At 45.8% G+C, this 16,260-nt stretch overlaps 1 protein-coding gene across 2 annotated transcripts in view; it reads left to right on the forward strand.

Moving 5' to 3' along the window:
- The first annotated feature begins 1,355 nt into the window (after positions 1-1,355).
- The window catches only part of BICD2 (BICD cargo adaptor 2), a 100,239-nt gene continuing 85,334 nt past the window's right edge, over positions 1,356-16,260 (forward strand). The window contains exon 1 of one of the 2 annotated variants that reach the window (XM_065642427.1): positions 1,356-1,757. In XM_065642427.1, coding sequence (XP_065498499.1) covers positions 1,518-1,757 — 240 coding nt within the window. In that variant the 5' untranslated portion in view covers positions 1,356-1,517. The remainder of the gene's footprint in view (positions 1,758-16,260) is intronic. The other variant, XM_065642426.1, reaches the window with a different exon arrangement.

Below are 16,260 nucleotides of genomic sequence, written 5' to 3' on the forward strand. Positions count from 1 at the left end.
GATGATGCCAGGGAACATGGGTTTTGTTCCCTGTCAGCAAATGGAGAGCTACTTGAAGCAGGAACTGCAACGGAGATGTGAAACACCGGGAACAAGGCACTGGCAGCTCTTGACTGCGGATTTGAGGGCTGATGCCAACACTTCTCACGTCAACCTTCTGTTCTTTCTGTGCTGGTGTGGCCTACGATACCCTCCATTCTGGCAAATGGGAACCATCCCACCACATCTCTGATTTTGTCCCCACGTGTGGCTTCTGTTAGGTGTCCTTTGCATGGCATTCGCTGTGTTAACAACTTCCAATGCCTCCCGACTTCCAGCAGTCCTGAGAGAGGGAGCCGGCTGCCAGGGACGTGTGCATGGTGGTGCATTTTCTGCTGTGCTCTTGCTTGGGCTGCATGAAGGTTAATTTGTTAATATTGTGTCCAGTTCTGGGCCCCTCAGTTCCAGAAGGACAGGGAACTGCTGAAGAGAGTCCAGCGCAGCCACGAAGATGCTGAAGAGAGTGGAGCATCTCCCGTGTGAGGAAAGGCTGAGGAGCTGGGGCTCTGGAGCTGGAGAAGAGGAGACTGAGGGGTGACCTCATTCATGGGGATCAATATGGAAAGGGGGAGTGTCAGGAGGATGGAGCCAGGCTCTTCTGGGTGACAACCAGTGATAGGACAAAGGGCAATGGGTGCAAACTGGAACACAGGAGGTTCCACTTGAATATGAGAAGAAACTTCTTCATGATGAGGGTGCCAGAGCCTGGCCCAGGCTGCCCAGGGAGGTTGTGGAGTCTCCTTCTCTGCAGACATTCCAACCCGCCTGGACACCTTCCTGTGTAACCTCATCTGGGTGTTCCTGCTCCGGCGGGGGGATTGCACTGGATGAGCTTTCGAGGTCCCTTCCAGTCCCTGACATTCTGGGATTCTGTGAATTTCCAGCACCGTGGCTGACAGACCAGGCCAAGACTGACAGACCAGGCCGTGACAGACAAGACTGACAGACCAGGCCGTGACAGACCAGGCTAAGACTGACAGACAAGACTGACAGACAAGACTGACAGACCAGGCCGTGACAGACGAGACTGACAGACGAGGCCGTTACAGCCGATGTTCGGCCCCGCCCAGCGGACGCGTTCCCGCGGGCCCGGCCGCCGCCGCCCGGCAGGGGCCGCTCTCCTCCCTCGCCACCGCCCACGCCCGTCGCGGTGCATGCTGGGAGTTGTAGTCCGGCGGGCGGCGCGCCCCGCGGGGCGGCGGCGGGGCCGAACTACCGGCTCCAGCGTGCCGCGGGGCGCCGGGCCGGCCGTGCTTTTTGAATGATTTCACTGCGGTCGGCGCTCGGGCTGAGTTCCGCAGCGGCGGCGGCGCGGCGTGAGGGGCTCTGCGGCGCAGCGCAGCGCAGCGGGCGCCTCGCCCGTTGGTGGCAGCCCGAGCGGGCTCTGCCATGGCCGCCCGCGGGCCGCGCCGCTGCTAGGAGCGGCACACGGGCCGCGCGTTCGCCCTTTCGCCCGCTGGAAGCCGGCGGCCGCCGACATGTCGCTGGCCATGGAGGAAGAGGAGTACGCCAGGCTGGTGATGGAGTCGGAGCCCGAGTGGCTGCGGAGCGAGATCAAGCGGCTCTTCCAGGAGCTGGGCGAGACCACCCGGGAGAAGATCCAGGCGGCGGAGTACGGGCTGGCCGTGCTGGAGGAGAAGCAGCAGCTGAAGCAGCAGTACGAGGAGCTGGAGCTGGAATACGAGACCATCCGCAGCGAGATGGAGCAGCTGAAGGAGGTGAGGCGGCGGCAGGTGCCTGCCCCGCGGGGCCGCCCGGCCCCGGCCGCGGCGGGCGAGGGCGACAAAGGCGGTTCGGGGAAGGAGGGAGCGGGACAGGTGGCCGGCTCCGAGCCGGGGCTGGTGGGCTGAGGGGCCCCGGCGCTGCCGTGAGGCCGTCGGAGGGCGAACCTTCCCCCGCCCTCCCGCAGAGTTTCAAGGAGAGCGACCAGGCCTCAGACTGCGAGGTTGAACCCGCCGGGGAAGGAAAGGACCAAAAAAAACCACCAAAACCCACCACCCAAAAAAAGGCTTTTGTGGCCCTGACCGCTCTCCTGTGCCAGGGAGATGTGGGGGAGCAGCGCGTCAATGCTTTTCTTTCTCTTCCCGCCCCGTTTCGCCTCAGGCCGCACCGGGAGCGGAGCCGCTCGGCCGCCGGCGGGGAGCGGGACCCGGGCGGGGCCGGGCCGGGGTGAGCGCCGGCGCCCGGGGCCCGGACGCCTCTTCGGCGGCTGTCACATCCCTGCTCTTGTGCGGAGGGGGAAACCGTGCGGTGGTGTTAATGGCTTCCTTCGTGCGGAGCAGCACGGCAATAATATAGTGGGCTTTAGCTCACAAAGCTTTGTTTTGGTGCAGCTCCCTGTTGTTGGCCCACCATTATTATTATTATTATTATTATTATTGGAGGAAATCTCAGATCTAATCTGTACAGAGGACTAAGGTTCGTCAGAAGAAATACTGTTTTCTTAGGTCAACTGACGCATACATCATAGAATCACAGAATCATTTCAGTTGGAAAAGACCCGCAGGATCATGGGGTCCAACCATAACCCAACTCTGGCGCTAACCCATGTCCCTAAGAGCCTCATCTATGCACCTTTTAAACCCGTCCAGGGATTGTGACTCCACCACTGCCCTGGGCAGCCCGTTCCAATGCCCGACAGCCCTTTCCGGGAAGAATTTTTTTCTAATATCATTCTCGTGCAAGATCTTCTCCAGATCTAGAACACAGGAAAAGTGCTGCCTCAGGAAGAGCCTGCGCATGGAGTGGCACTCCCTTGCCAGAATATGTAGACACATGGCTGGCTCTCCTTATGAAAGCACAGCTCATCTCCTGCCAGTCTGCTGCTTAGCATGTGCCATGGGAACTCGTTTGTCTGCCTGTACCTTTGGTTATTTTGATGATTGTTTCTGCGCAGGCAAAGCCCATGCTTATTCTCAAGTGATTTAGGCCTTGTCTTGATTGCAAAAGATCTGATACAGCCTAAGAAGTGAATATATGTGGATTTAGTTGACCAGTGCAAACTGTATCTTATGGGTCTTTGGTTTAAACTCATTCAGTTAGAAATGGATTTCAAGTAAGTCAAAATACCCGGTTTCAAATGGGAAGTAAACAAACTGCTACGAATTCAGCTGAATCTGTCAACGCCCTCGCTTCCTGCATCCTGTGTTTCTTTTTGTCTTGTAAATAAAACTTTATTCTGCTTTTATTATGTTAAAGAAGCATAAGGAAAAGAGGTTAATTACTTTGAATTACATGGCTATAAACTTGTTAACTAAATATGCAAGCTGAACTGATGAACTGCTGTAACTAAAGCCACTTGAGACAAAGGTGGTTACAGCAGCATACAGTAGCAGAGATGCTACATGACAGTGAAGGGTAGAGGAGCCTGGAAAAGAAGGTGAGTGCAATAGAACTTGTGCTAAAGGGAAAGAAAAGTCAGTAAACCCGTTTGGTAGGTGGGATGGGAAACTGTGGCATTGAGAGGTGAAGGGAGTGGCCCAGCATCTTTGAGCAAGCTGGTGCCTGACCCACGGGAGGGAGCCTGGTTGCTTCAGTCACAAGCAGCGCTTTATTCACTGGGCTGTGCTGTGTACACTTGGGCATTACATGCGTTGGCTTTTTGATGGAAAAAAGCTTGAAGACAGCTTATTTTCATTCTCATAGGGCTGTAGCACTTCAGAAGCTTGTAAAAGATTTGGAAAAAAAAAAATTAAAATGGCAGGATTAGCAATGATTCACTCCTTTTTGCTTTTAACTTTCTGAAGGATTTCCTTTGTGTGTACATGTGCTTTCGTAATTAAGTCAAAACCTAGGAGGCATACAGTTCTGGGAACAGCTTGAGGACTCTGCTAGTTAACCTACACAGGGAAAAAGCATTGCTCCTCTAGCTTTCTTGTGATGCTGTGGAGGAATCTGGTCTGCATTAGATCTTGTAAACCTCTAGCAAATGCATGAAGCATGCTGTCAGAGGAGGAGTTTATCAGCTTTGCTGTTTATGCAACTTCTTGCTTTTCCCGGGCACGGCTGGAGGAGCCTTGCATACGAGACTTACTACACGTCAAGCTCCAACCTACAGGGACTCCACCTTGGGTTACCTGCGGTTGTTCTTGGGGAAGGCACGGGGTTGATGGTGGCATGTCTGACTAGAACAGGAGTGCTTTCCATCTCTTGCTGCTTAACTGTGATGTCATGCAGCCTTTTAAAATATAGCAATTCTAGTCTCTATAAATAATCTTATTTTGTTCTTCTCTACATCTGGAGACTTCAGTAGCACAAGGCCATGTTTTGCTGAGTGCTGTGCAGGCACACAGCCAAGTTTCCTGTCCTGCGGGGTGTTGTAGATTTCGATATACTTTAATTTGTTTAATGTTATGAGGCACCCCATATCATGGCCCCATTCATACTGTAGCTAAATGGGCTCTGAGCATGGGAACTTTGTAACATATTTTGTTGAAAGTACAGGCTTTTCTGCTACAGTTGCCAGATCTTCCACAGATTTCTGTCCAGGTTCTCCTCCCTGACTCCATCCCTAATTGTGGCAGAACTTCATAGCCTTGCCTCCACAGTTTTATCCCTTTGGTAAGTGCAGGTGGCATCCTCAGAGCTGTACCCTGTTTTGTAAAGCTTTCCATGGGCAGCCAGTATTTGCAGTTCAAGTCCTGCTGGTGAAACTGGGCAGCTGTTCTGCCCTTGCACTGAGGCTCCACACCAGCCTGTCTTTAGTCAGGGTCCTTGATAAATTGTCGAGTCTTCCCTGAGTTTGGCCTTTTACCTGTTTGCATGCTGTCTTGATCTCATATATTTTATGGTAATTTGTGCTTCATTTCTTCTGTCATGTTCATTTGGGAGAACTAAATTAAAATACAAACTGTCTCCCAGGTAAACTTATTTGTTATCTAGAGTCCCACCTTTGCTTTTGTAAAAAGGAATTGATTTCATACTTTTAAACACTGTAGATGATACGTTTTCCCTAGTTCAGAGCAATAACCTACTGGTTTTCTTGTAGTGAAATACTGCCTCACATTGTATACATATAATTTTTATTGTTGGGGTTTTTTCCCTCTAGGAGGTGAAGTAACAAGGATTTGTTTCTATAGGCTGTGTTCAACTAGTAAGTCACCCTGTGAGCCTTTGTCTGTGATGGTGCTAATTGTAGAAATTATAGGGCTGCTTACCTGCCGGAGCCGGGATTTCCGTAGTTACGGGGAAGATAACGTAGGATCAGCTCTTTGTGCGTTCCAGCTCACAGAAGTGATTGTCTGAGGATTCAGTTATTGGTGTTCCTGATGATTAGTACAGGAAAGTGGTGTGGAATGTTAGATTGGAAGAGGGGTTATCTGCTTCGTTCGGTACTTTCACGCTGCTTTTGAGATGTCAGTTAGATTTATAACTATTAGCTTGGTTATGAAACTGCCTGCTGTCCAAAGCTCCTTTCTGATTAGGTGGTTATGTTGTATTGGTGGTGGTCTACTTGCATTGAAATCCCTTGGAAAGCAAGGGCATTATATGATGAATAATTTATTTCTGTAATAATGTAAATGTACGCAAGTAGACTGTGGCTGTCCATAAAGTCTAAAAGCATGTGTCAGTACAGCACAATTAATGTGATGTATATGTTTTTGAAGAGAGGTGGGGGAAGCTTACAATGAAGGGTGGCAATGCTCTGTACATGACTCTGCATTTCTTTGTAGGGTGGCAATGACTCTTGTTTCTGGTTTTTGCCTTTAAGGATCATGTATTGACTTTATGCCATGACGTGAATTCTCTGTAGAGGATTCCTGGGTAGACTTGGCAGCTGTCTTTGAAAAAAGATTCAAATAGCACCTTGCTGCTTAATTTCCCATTAAGCTAAGGGGGGATGGACTGGGCAACTGAGGTGATACATGTGATATTTATGCTGCTCAGTGGACTGTTCAGTATCTGTGGTCACTAGTGGAAGTTTTGCTCTGCTTAATTCACTTGCATATGTAATGATTAATTGGATATGTGATACTTTATCCAGACTGGTTTAATGCTTTAACTGTGCACCTTCAAAAGTGGAGGAGAAATTGTTCCCTTTCTGGTATACCTTATATAATACTGTATACCTTATAAACAGACATATAAGCTGGTTACTGAAGTAGCAGTGATTTTCCTCACTGGATGTATCCCCTTTCAAAGCATTTTACCAACTACGCTGCTGAACTGCTATGCTCATTTTGTATGTAGGAACATAAGGGCAAAGAGGGAAGAAATGCCCAGGCTAAAGTCACCTAACAAGCCAGAGGCAGGCTGGGGTTAAATCCTCTGTGCTCGTAGTTCAGTGCTGGATTGACCAGGTCTTTCCATTTAATTGTGGTAAATAATGATGTTACGTAGTAATACCTTTAAGGCCTCGGGTACACCTCTGCAGTCTCCTAACCGATATTCAGGTGTCGTATTGATTCCTGCTGAAAGGGAAGGACTGTAATGGCGCTTGAGATTACCTCTAACCTTCCAGTGCTGTTAAAACAAAGGTTTAGCACATAAAGGAATTGTTTTGTGGTGGGTTCTTTTGTTTGTTTTGTTTTGGTTTGGTTTTGTTTTTTTAAATGGACCAGCTTAGACAAAACTGAATTCTGGTTATACGCATGTAAATCTGGAATAAGAAAAGTAGAATTACAAATTGGTGTTGGGGAACTGATACCAGTTTTGCACATACTAATGGAAAATAGTTATACTGTTGCAAACCTGTCTTGTGGATTTAATAGTGATTGTTACTTGGACTCCAACACCTGCCTGAAATGTAACAAGAGAACAGAATTGCTGTCTCTAGTGTAAAATCAGACTGAAAACTGCAGTTGGGGTAAGCAAAGTATTCCCACGTAAACTAAGCTGCTTATATTTTGATAAATTACAGTTGGTTTACATTAAGAATAGAGCCACCTGTAATTTAATCTGATGTCTACAGTGTTATATAAACACTTAATACTGGGGTTTGGAAAATCTGCTTTTCTTATGTATCCTTATTCTGGAAAAAACAAAGCCTGAAAAGCTGAACATTCCAGTTTTTCCTGCTGTACTAGAAATAGTAACCTGTAAGGTTTTGTGTTGCTAACTTCATTTTCTTTGCCACTATTGCTTGAACTGCCTTTCTTAAAAATCAGAAATCATAATATTCTCAAAGTGATGATTTCAGATTATTTTCTTGTAAAATGCCAAATTTTCTTCTTGGGCTCTTCTGATAAAATTCACTATACCTTATGTAATAGAACATCCATAAATATTTGGGTCAACAGTAAGGACCTTTGGGTGGAATTAAATTATTAAAAAACTTCTGTATTTCCAGACTAGTGGTTTTCCCTAAGGTGCTGTAGTCTCAGCTGAGAGCTGGATCTTGGTGGAATGTGGTGTTTCATTTTTGGTTTGTGATGCTTGTTTTTGCCTTGGCCCAGAATGAGGGCTGTCCCTGACCTTCCAGCAAACATTAGATGATTTGTTTCTAATTTTCTACTTTAGATTAAACCCAGGGTTTCATGAAACAAAAGTTTGGCAGCAGTAGTGCCATTTAGTACACATTTTTCCTCTGGAAGTGTGGCAGCACCGTGTGTTTGCTGTCCTGGTGGAGGGGATACAGCCAGATTTTCCTCTTTATTCTTTTACTTTTGTTGTTGTTGGTGGTGGTTTGTTGTTGTTGGTTTTTTTGTTAGCAAATCCTTTTTGGTTTTGAATTAGGTCTGTTCCCCGATTTGGTTCACACACATGCTGTGTGTGGTTGTGCAGATACCACCTCACCAGTAGCATGCTACAGCAACAGCAAATAGGTGATGAGAAGAGCATCTTAAGCAAGTTTTGCTGCTCAGCTCAATGGTGGCAACAGCATCACCATCAGGCTGGCGGGTATGGTAAAGGTCTGTACTGGGATGTGGTCTCTCTTGCAATGCTTTTTGTCTTTACTCAGATAAGCTGTTCATATTAGAGACTTACATTTGGCATCCTTCAGTGCTCAGTCCTGGCTGAGGGCACTGCAGAGCTGAGGCTCCGCGTGTGGGATGGAGGGGCTGCTGGGGCATTTGGAGAGCATGGCAATGGCTGGTTGATGGCATCCTGGAGTGTATTAGAAGGACGAGAGAGGTTCTCCTGCCCCTCTCCTCTGCCCTGGTGAGACCACATCTGGAATATTGTGTCCAGTTCTGGGCCCCTCAGTTCCAGAAGGACAGGGAACTGCTGGAGAGAGTCCAGCGCAGCCACGAAGATGCTAAAGGGAGTGGAGCATCTCCCGTGTGAGGAAAGGCTGAGGAGCTGGGGCTCTGGAGCTGGAGAAGAGGAGACTGAGGGGCGACCTCATTCATGGGGATCAATATGGAAAGGGTGAGTGTCAGGAGGATGGAGCCAGGCTCTTCTCGGTGACAATCAGTGATAGGACAAGGGGCAATGGGTGCAAACTGGAACACAGGAGGTTCCACTTAAATATGAGAAGAAACTTCTTCATGGTGAGGGTGCCAGAGCCTGGCCCAGGCTGCCCAGGGAGGTTGTGGAGTCTCCTTCTCTGCAGACATTCAAACCCGCCTCTACAGGTTCCTGTGTAACCTCATCTGGGCGTTCCTGCTCTGGCGGGGGGATTGGACTGGATGAGCTTCAGACGTCCCTTCCAATCCCTGACATTCTGTGATTTTGTGATAGGTTGCTTCAACTATCTCTGGGCCAAAGATTCCCACTTAGGCCCATGACCGGGCATGCAGACCCCAGAGCCAAACGGTTTTCTGTGTAAAGGACCCTCTACATGTGACGTGGGTCCCTGCTTCCCTAGAGCCCTGGTGCCCAACCCTGCTGTTTCCTGGGCAAGCCAGACCGCAGCCTTTAGCAGACTCTTTGGGTAGTCTGCAACCTTCAGGTGCCATTCGCCCCCTCCAAAGCGACGCCTGTCTGGGGGTGAGCCTGGCACACAGGGGGTATGGTGTCAGACTCCCCTGCCTGGCCTGTATTTCAGTCAGAGTAGGGAAAACAGATGGGGAGAGAGGAGAGGAAGGAAAGCAGGAGGTGGAAAGAAGACAGACAAGAGCCAGAGGAAGGGGAAAAATGAGAAAAAAGGGGCAGCTCTGCAGTGATTACACTTAAAACTTCAGCTATTCTCTGAAATGGGTGCTCCTGCATTCATTTGGATGGCAAAGTTTATTTATGTCAGTTCCCTCTGCTAAGGTTTTGTGGATCATATTTCAAACCCACATTATATTCCTCTGTTGCTGGGTTACCAGATCTGAACAAACAATTCTCTGCAGTCTGCCAAAAGCAGAGAAAGAAAGCGAATGAATGCCTGGAGGATGCATCACACTCTGGAAGTCATCTTGTGGCCCCACGCTGCTACAGATTAGTCACAACTTCACATACAGTAGAGTGAAAGAGGAAATGGTGAATCCATTAACTCCAGGGCAGCACACAGACCCAGGAACTGCTATTCCCACCCACTCGCCCCTTTTTAGGGAAACGAGGCAATTTTCCAAGTCATTAGAATTTTCTTTCACATTAGAACAAAAATGGTCCTAAATTCAAAGAGATAAATGAAGTATTAACATCCCTGAAACTACTTTGTTCCAGCAGATGTTGAAATGGCAAGCGAGAACTGTGATTTGAAATGAGTAAACTGCAGCTATCGCCATAGCAGAGCTGCATGAAAACTCCTGTGTGACAAAACACCAATGACTGTAGTTTTGAGACCTTCAGTTTCCAGGCAGGTCCTCTGCCACATCAGGGGCTGCACAAGCTTCTGCTTCGGGGATGTGGGAACATGCAGCTGTCACCCACGCAGCGGTGCCCAGTAGAAGCCCCCAGCAATACCGCTTTGAAGAAGGCTCCCCTTGCAGCACCTGCAGAGAGATGCTGCAGTGTGCGGTACTTGAACTGGTGTTTCTTGTGCCGCTTTGTGGCTTGAGCCGCAAAGATGATGGAGTGGAGCATCTCCCGTGTGAGGAAAGGCTGAGGGAGCTGGGGCTCTTGAGCTTGGAGAAGAGGAGACTGAGCTTGGAGAAGAGGAAGCCTCATTCATGGTGATCAATATGGAAAGGGCGAGCGTCAGGAGGATGGAGCCAGGCTCTTCTGGGTGACAACCAGTGACAGGACAAGGGGCAATGGGTGCAAACTGGAACACAGGAGGTTCCACTTGAATATGAGAAGAAACTTCTTCATGGTGAGGGTGCCAGAGCCTGGCCCAGGCTGCCCAGGGAGGTTGTGGAGTCTCCTTCTCTGCAGACATTCCAACCCGCCTGGACACCTTCCTGTGTAACCTCATCTGGGTGTTCCTGCTCCGGCGGGGGGATTGGGCTGGATGAGCTTTCGAGGTCCCTTCCAGTCCCTGACATTCTGGGATTCTGTGAGCTGTGGGAATGGATGTGGTTTCTCTGCAGTTCTTGTGGCTGTATTTTGCACTTGGGTCAGGGAAGACTGTACTGTATTGGGACCGATAAAGCTCTCGCTGAAGCAAATGTCATGTCTGGTGGTGTGCTGCACTCGTGCTGTATGGCCCAGCCTCTGCAGTATGCCACAGTCCTCTGTCTCCTTCAGTCTTTCGGTTTTACCCCTTAATTGCTGCCAACGTGCAGTGTGGATCTTAGCAAGCCTATGGAGTGGTGCTGGGTGCCCTGCTGTAGGCAACAAGGCAATATTATGGTAAATTCATTGGGAAGTCTCTCCGCGTGTCCCGTCTGTCAATGACAGGCCCCGGAGTTCAGTTCTGGCCCTAAGGCAGAGAAGTGTATTGACCTAATGGATGAATAAGCTGATTTGTTTGTAGCAATACTGAAGAAAACAACTGCCATCTAACCTGCCAAAACCAAACAGGTTTGTTTCCTGTGCACAGAGAGTTTGCTATATCCGATTTTACTCTCTTTTCAAGGTCAAAATCCTTTTTGTTTTCAAATGATCAATGGATTCTGTTTGTTTGGAGCTTGTTCTGTTGCATGAATTGATGACTATAAAGTAGGAGGGATTTTCTTGCACTCCCCACACACAAGGCTGTGTGTGTTTTGAAGGAGGGGTTTGGTTGTGATGCCCAGTGAGGTGTGTGTAGCCCAACCCAGCTCTTGCCAGGGCCCTGCCAGTAGCTGTGAGGGAAACTTTATGACACTATGATGCTAGGAAGGAAACGGGGGGAATGCATTTTCAAGCAGTCGGCATGTAATTATTTTGTGGTTTGCTCTGAAGTCATTTGGAGGGGGTATTCTGGCCTTTGAAATGGGACTCGGCTATTGTAGGATGAGTGCAACTGTCCCCAAGGGGCAATGAGTGGAAAAAGCAGCGTTGTATAGAATGTGCCCGCAGCTTTGGTACGTACTATCGAAAGAAGAAAGATTATTTTGCCAAAACATACCTCTCTAAATAAATTTTGGTCTCTGATTTAGCTGAAATAATTCAGCAGTGATCCCGATTTAAACTTTTCTCTGGCACAGTCTAATCCAGTAGCTTTCTGAGACGTGAAGCTATGTGAATAAAGGCTCCAGTCCGACTCACATCTAGTTCACTGTGTTCTGACAGCTGTGCAAGCAATTCTGCTTGGCTGCCTTTTGGTGATGCTTTCATAAAGTGTTTCTTTTTAGCCAAGAAGTAGTTAAAATTAAATATTCTTGGCTGTTAAAATCAGGCAATAATTTTTCACGTACATAATTTATCTTGAAGTGAGGAACAAAGATGGATCTATTCATTTCCAGCTCGAATTTTCTTTTATCTCCTTCAAATTTATATAAATGTACATAATTTAACAGCTGTAATGTCAATAACAGTGAGGCTTGACCTATAACAAGAGGTGTAATTTTTCCCTTCATCAAATACCTATTCTTCCATGTGTGGGGTTTTTTTTGGTTTTTTTCGTCCTCAAACTTTTGTGGCTTCAGTCTCTGACATTTCTCATTGCACAAGTCCTTTTTACACATTTGGTAATGGTTTTCATTCTGTCAGTCAGCAGTACTGGGAGATTTTCCCACATCTTACAGCTGCAGTGGTAGGCAGAGGGTTTTAAAGAAGAATTTGCATTTTGAATGCAGCAACATATTTAGTGTGACGAAACACATAAGAAAATGCAAACCTTTGTGCACCCTCTGAAGCGTTAGTACCCTTAAGAAGGCTTTGTCCTGGCCTTGTCCTCTAGAAAAATACGGTGATTTTCTTTTCTCCCAATTATAATGGAATGATAAGCTTTGTGATCTTAAATAAATCCTACTGCTCTAGCTTTTGTTGGCTGGCTTTCTGGTCTTTCATAACAATATGGATGGTTGTTCTGAAATTTGAATGGCTGGTTGGTTTTCGAGATGAATGAGATCCTGTCATGTAAAAATCTGCTCTATGTGTACATAACAAGTACACCTAATGTGCAAGTGGGATCTTCAGCGTAACTGTATAGCTACGCAAAATCTGCATTTTAATAGTGTCAATGAGTTAACTTTGAGTGCATGAAAACCAGAACATTTTGTTAAGTTGGAAAATCCCCTTGCTATGACAGGTTTATTTGGCATTGCTTCTGTGTTTATGTGGAGGCCTTGCTTTCCTGTTGGGAAAGAAAAGATAAGTACAGTAGATTGCAATTTCAAGTATTACGCTGGGCTTATTTTTAGTCTTGATTCACAATTTCTTTCCTTGTGTATCTTTAATAAGACTTTTACTTTAAATCCAAACTTATCTGATTTTTGTGTCATTGTTTTGGCAAACATCTCTGAGTTTTTCAGTCTTCTTTTGTTAGGATATGATGGTCTTTGCCTCCTGGCATTTTTGTGATCAAAACCATTTCAGGTGGGCAGGAAGGTACTTATCTAACACCTCATGTCAACTGCAAAGGCTACACGAGCCAATGAAAGCAGAATTGTAATTTACTTTTCCTAATTAGTAAGATCCCTCTAACATTTGATTATTCAGTTGTGACAAGATCATCTGGGACTTCAGTGGGAGCAGAGACCAGTCCAATATGACTGTTTCATAGGCGAGTTATGACAGTCTTGCAAGAAAAAAGAATTGGAGTCAGGGGGACTTAATAAAACCTTAAGAACTCTTTTTTCTGCCATGTGCTGGGCTCGCACGGGATGTGCCGATCTCTGTGCCCACACTTGTGCAGCAAACCCATTCCTGGCAGACAAACATGAAAGAGCTGCTTGTCTAGCCTCAAATACAGTTTCTCATAGCCAAAATCTTGGCTTTGCGCACTGCAGTGTTGCCAGTCTTCAATGCCAAGATATCAGGAATTGTGCCTTTAACAAAAAAAAAAAAAAGAACCAAACCCCGCCATGCCTACAGTTTTTTGAAGTGAAGATAGAGGAAGGAGGAATTGACAATTAGGTTGATTTGTTTCTTTTGTGCACCTGCAGAGGCTGTAATAGAAAGCACCTGAACTGCCCCTGCATTTTCCCCTTCTCTCCTGAAAAGGATGAATTACGTGACTCCAGTAGTGGAGTTTTAAATGCAAAATAATTTAAGCCCTCTGGCAGTCATGAGACAGTTTTGTATATGCACGTCTGAAGTGTTAACTGAGCATCTAACCTTGTACAGATGTTCATACTCCTAAGCCCCTTATATAAACAAATGCAAGCACAAAATCATGCCCTTAACTCTGTAGCTGCTTTGAGTTTAATGAGAGTTAAAACTTGCTCTTTCAAAGACCCTTTGTTGCAACTTTTCTAAAAACAGCAGAAGAGGGTAGTCTGTGGTGTGCTCTAATTACTTACAAAATGGGAGATTTAATGGGAATGCAGACGGACCCTGAAACCTAATGACCAGGACTGCAAGGACCTTTCTTCTCCAACAACAGGAAAATTATATATTGGCGTTTCCTTGAAGCCGTATATCGGTGTTTGGTGGGAGCATGGGCATGTGGAAGTTCAGGGAGACACCCTTGTAAATACTTGGATTTTGTTCTGCAGTTGCAGTACCAGATTTTTGTCTTGTTTTTCTCCCTCCGTTATTCTAAATGGGTTGGGAATGTTTTATGGGCAGGAAATGGGAATGGCTGTTTTGTGAGCACAGCTGTTTTAAATAAACCAGTGGAAGTGTGTTGAATTCTCTCCTTTTGGAAACAACAAAAAAACCTCATGGAATTCGAATAGCTCCTTTGCTTTTTGAAACAGCAAACTTAGTTTTTAAATTGTCGTCTTGCATCCTTAGTTTACAGATTTCCCTCATTAAATTTGTGAGAAGGTAAATTGAAGGAAAGGGATTTTAGATTTTATGCTTTCCTACTACTGGAGTTTAATCTTAAATCCATTCTTTCTTTAATTCTGTTTAAGGTTAGAATTTCTAATTCTTGTTATCTTTGCTGAGAAAGGAAATACATCCTGAAATTCCGAAAATTTGTTTTCAGGTAAAACTTAATGTACTTAAGCAATTCTTGATAAAACTCCCAAATACAGTCCATGTAATTAGCGCATTCTCTCACATTTGCACTACAGTACAGGCAATTAAATACTGAATGGAAGGACTTGGCTAGTTTAACATGACCTTGGTGAACTGCATTGAGAAATCTCTCTGAAGGCATCAAACCAAATTGTAAACACAGATAATCCCAAGACACACAACTAACGCAATATAGATTTCTGTATTACATTGGAAGTTAATAAGGTGTAGATGTGTGGTGAATATCTTGCAACAGGAGGCAGCTACTTGTATTTTTGCTCCTTTCTGTGTGTACATTTGCATGTCCGAGAAATTGAAGCATTAGGAGAAGACTGAAAAAGCTCAAATGTTTGGTTTTTTTGCGTACGATAGCTAAACGCAAGAAAATACCTTAAATCTGCTGCTCTTCTTCAGAATTTTGAAAGATGTTTATGATCATTGAATTTTTAATATATAATGAAAGGATGTGTAAATCAATCTCTTATGTAGATCTTGGCAGCTGCCAGTTGAGTGGGAGGAAAGGGTAAGGAGAGCAAAAATGAGAATAGGAGCTAGTGACTGAACTGGTAATGTTAAATCTTTGTTAAATCTTTGTTTATTTTGTATTATCAAAGCATTCCCTCTGACTGCCCAAGCACTGCGTTCAATAGGAACCTCCTTCCTGGAGCTGTGGGGCTGGAGGATGTCACTTCTTGCTCCATAACTCTTCCCTTTCTCTCTCTTTTATTCCTCCCCACCCAACTCTTCTAAAGTTTTGGAAAGGGTGGTGTTTCTGCTATCCAAATAAACTGTGTTTGAGAGTTTCATTGGATCTGTGAAAGGATTTTTGGAGGTATCTTTCCCAAAAGTGAGTTGGGTAGCTGTGGAGCTGCCTCTCGTTTTCTGGCTCCTGGTCGTTCCATGCTTGCCATTGCGTGAAGGTTTGGCCCTTTTGTTCAGATCCCTTCTTATTACAGTTGCTGAATTCAATCTCCTCATTTAATATGCATCCTTTTGGTAATTCAGTTTTGTCTCAAGATTTCTTTGTGTCTGGAAGATAAAAGGGAATACATGGGGGGAAAAAAAAACCACCACCAACAAAACTTTTGGGTGACTTTTTGTTTGTTTGTGGTGGGTTTTTGTTGTGTGATTGTTTTGATTTGTTTTCCCCTCAAAGGATGCTGTTTCTCTCGCCCTCCCACCTGTCCCTATATGTATTGAGTGCTCAAGAGCCACAGTCTTCATGGTCTTGGAGGGGAATCTCTGGGGCTGGGGGTCACCTGGGGTGGGTGGCAGGTGGGTCCGTTGGTCTGTCTGAGCTCCCCATGGGAACCGGGAGCTGCTGCGGTTGGGATTTCACAGTCACCAGCCAACTCCAGCCCTCCCGCCTCTCTCAGGTCCCGTGTTCCTCTGTAAAACCCACAGGGCTTTGATTTGGTTTCGTTCCTGTTGCCGATTGTGAAATCGCCGCAGTTGGAGTGCAGAGTACTTTACGTAATCTTTATGAAGTCTCTCCTTTTTCTTTTCATGAAGGATTTTTACTGAAAGACCTTCAAAATTGAAGGCTTAGAGTACAATAAAAAAATATTAGGAGTTTTATTTGGAATTCAACATGACAAATCTGTTACAAGCTTGTCATATTTTTCTTAAAATGTTAGCAATTACCTGTTGCTTTCAGTTGTGTATGTATGCCATGTTTTGTCTTGCACGGGTTTATTTATGTAATAAGCATTACATGGTAATTTCTCTGTTCACTATGTTAACATTATAGCAATGTCAGGTGTAAAAGTATATGCACAATTGGCTTAAAAATAAAATGACAAGCCTTGGCCCAGGCTACTTTGTCTAAAGCATAGTTAGCAGGAAGGAATGTTGTTTTGCCCCAGGATAAATAACGTCCAGACAGCAGAGCTGTCTCACTCCCCTGGGACTGCCTGT

The sequence above is a fragment of the Caloenas nicobarica genome, chromosome 11 (genome assembly GCF_036013445.1).
Source record: "Caloenas nicobarica isolate bCalNic1 chromosome 11, bCalNic1.hap1, whole genome shotgun sequence".
Lineage (NCBI taxonomy): Eukaryota > Metazoa > Chordata > Aves > Columbiformes > Columbidae > Caloenas > Caloenas nicobarica.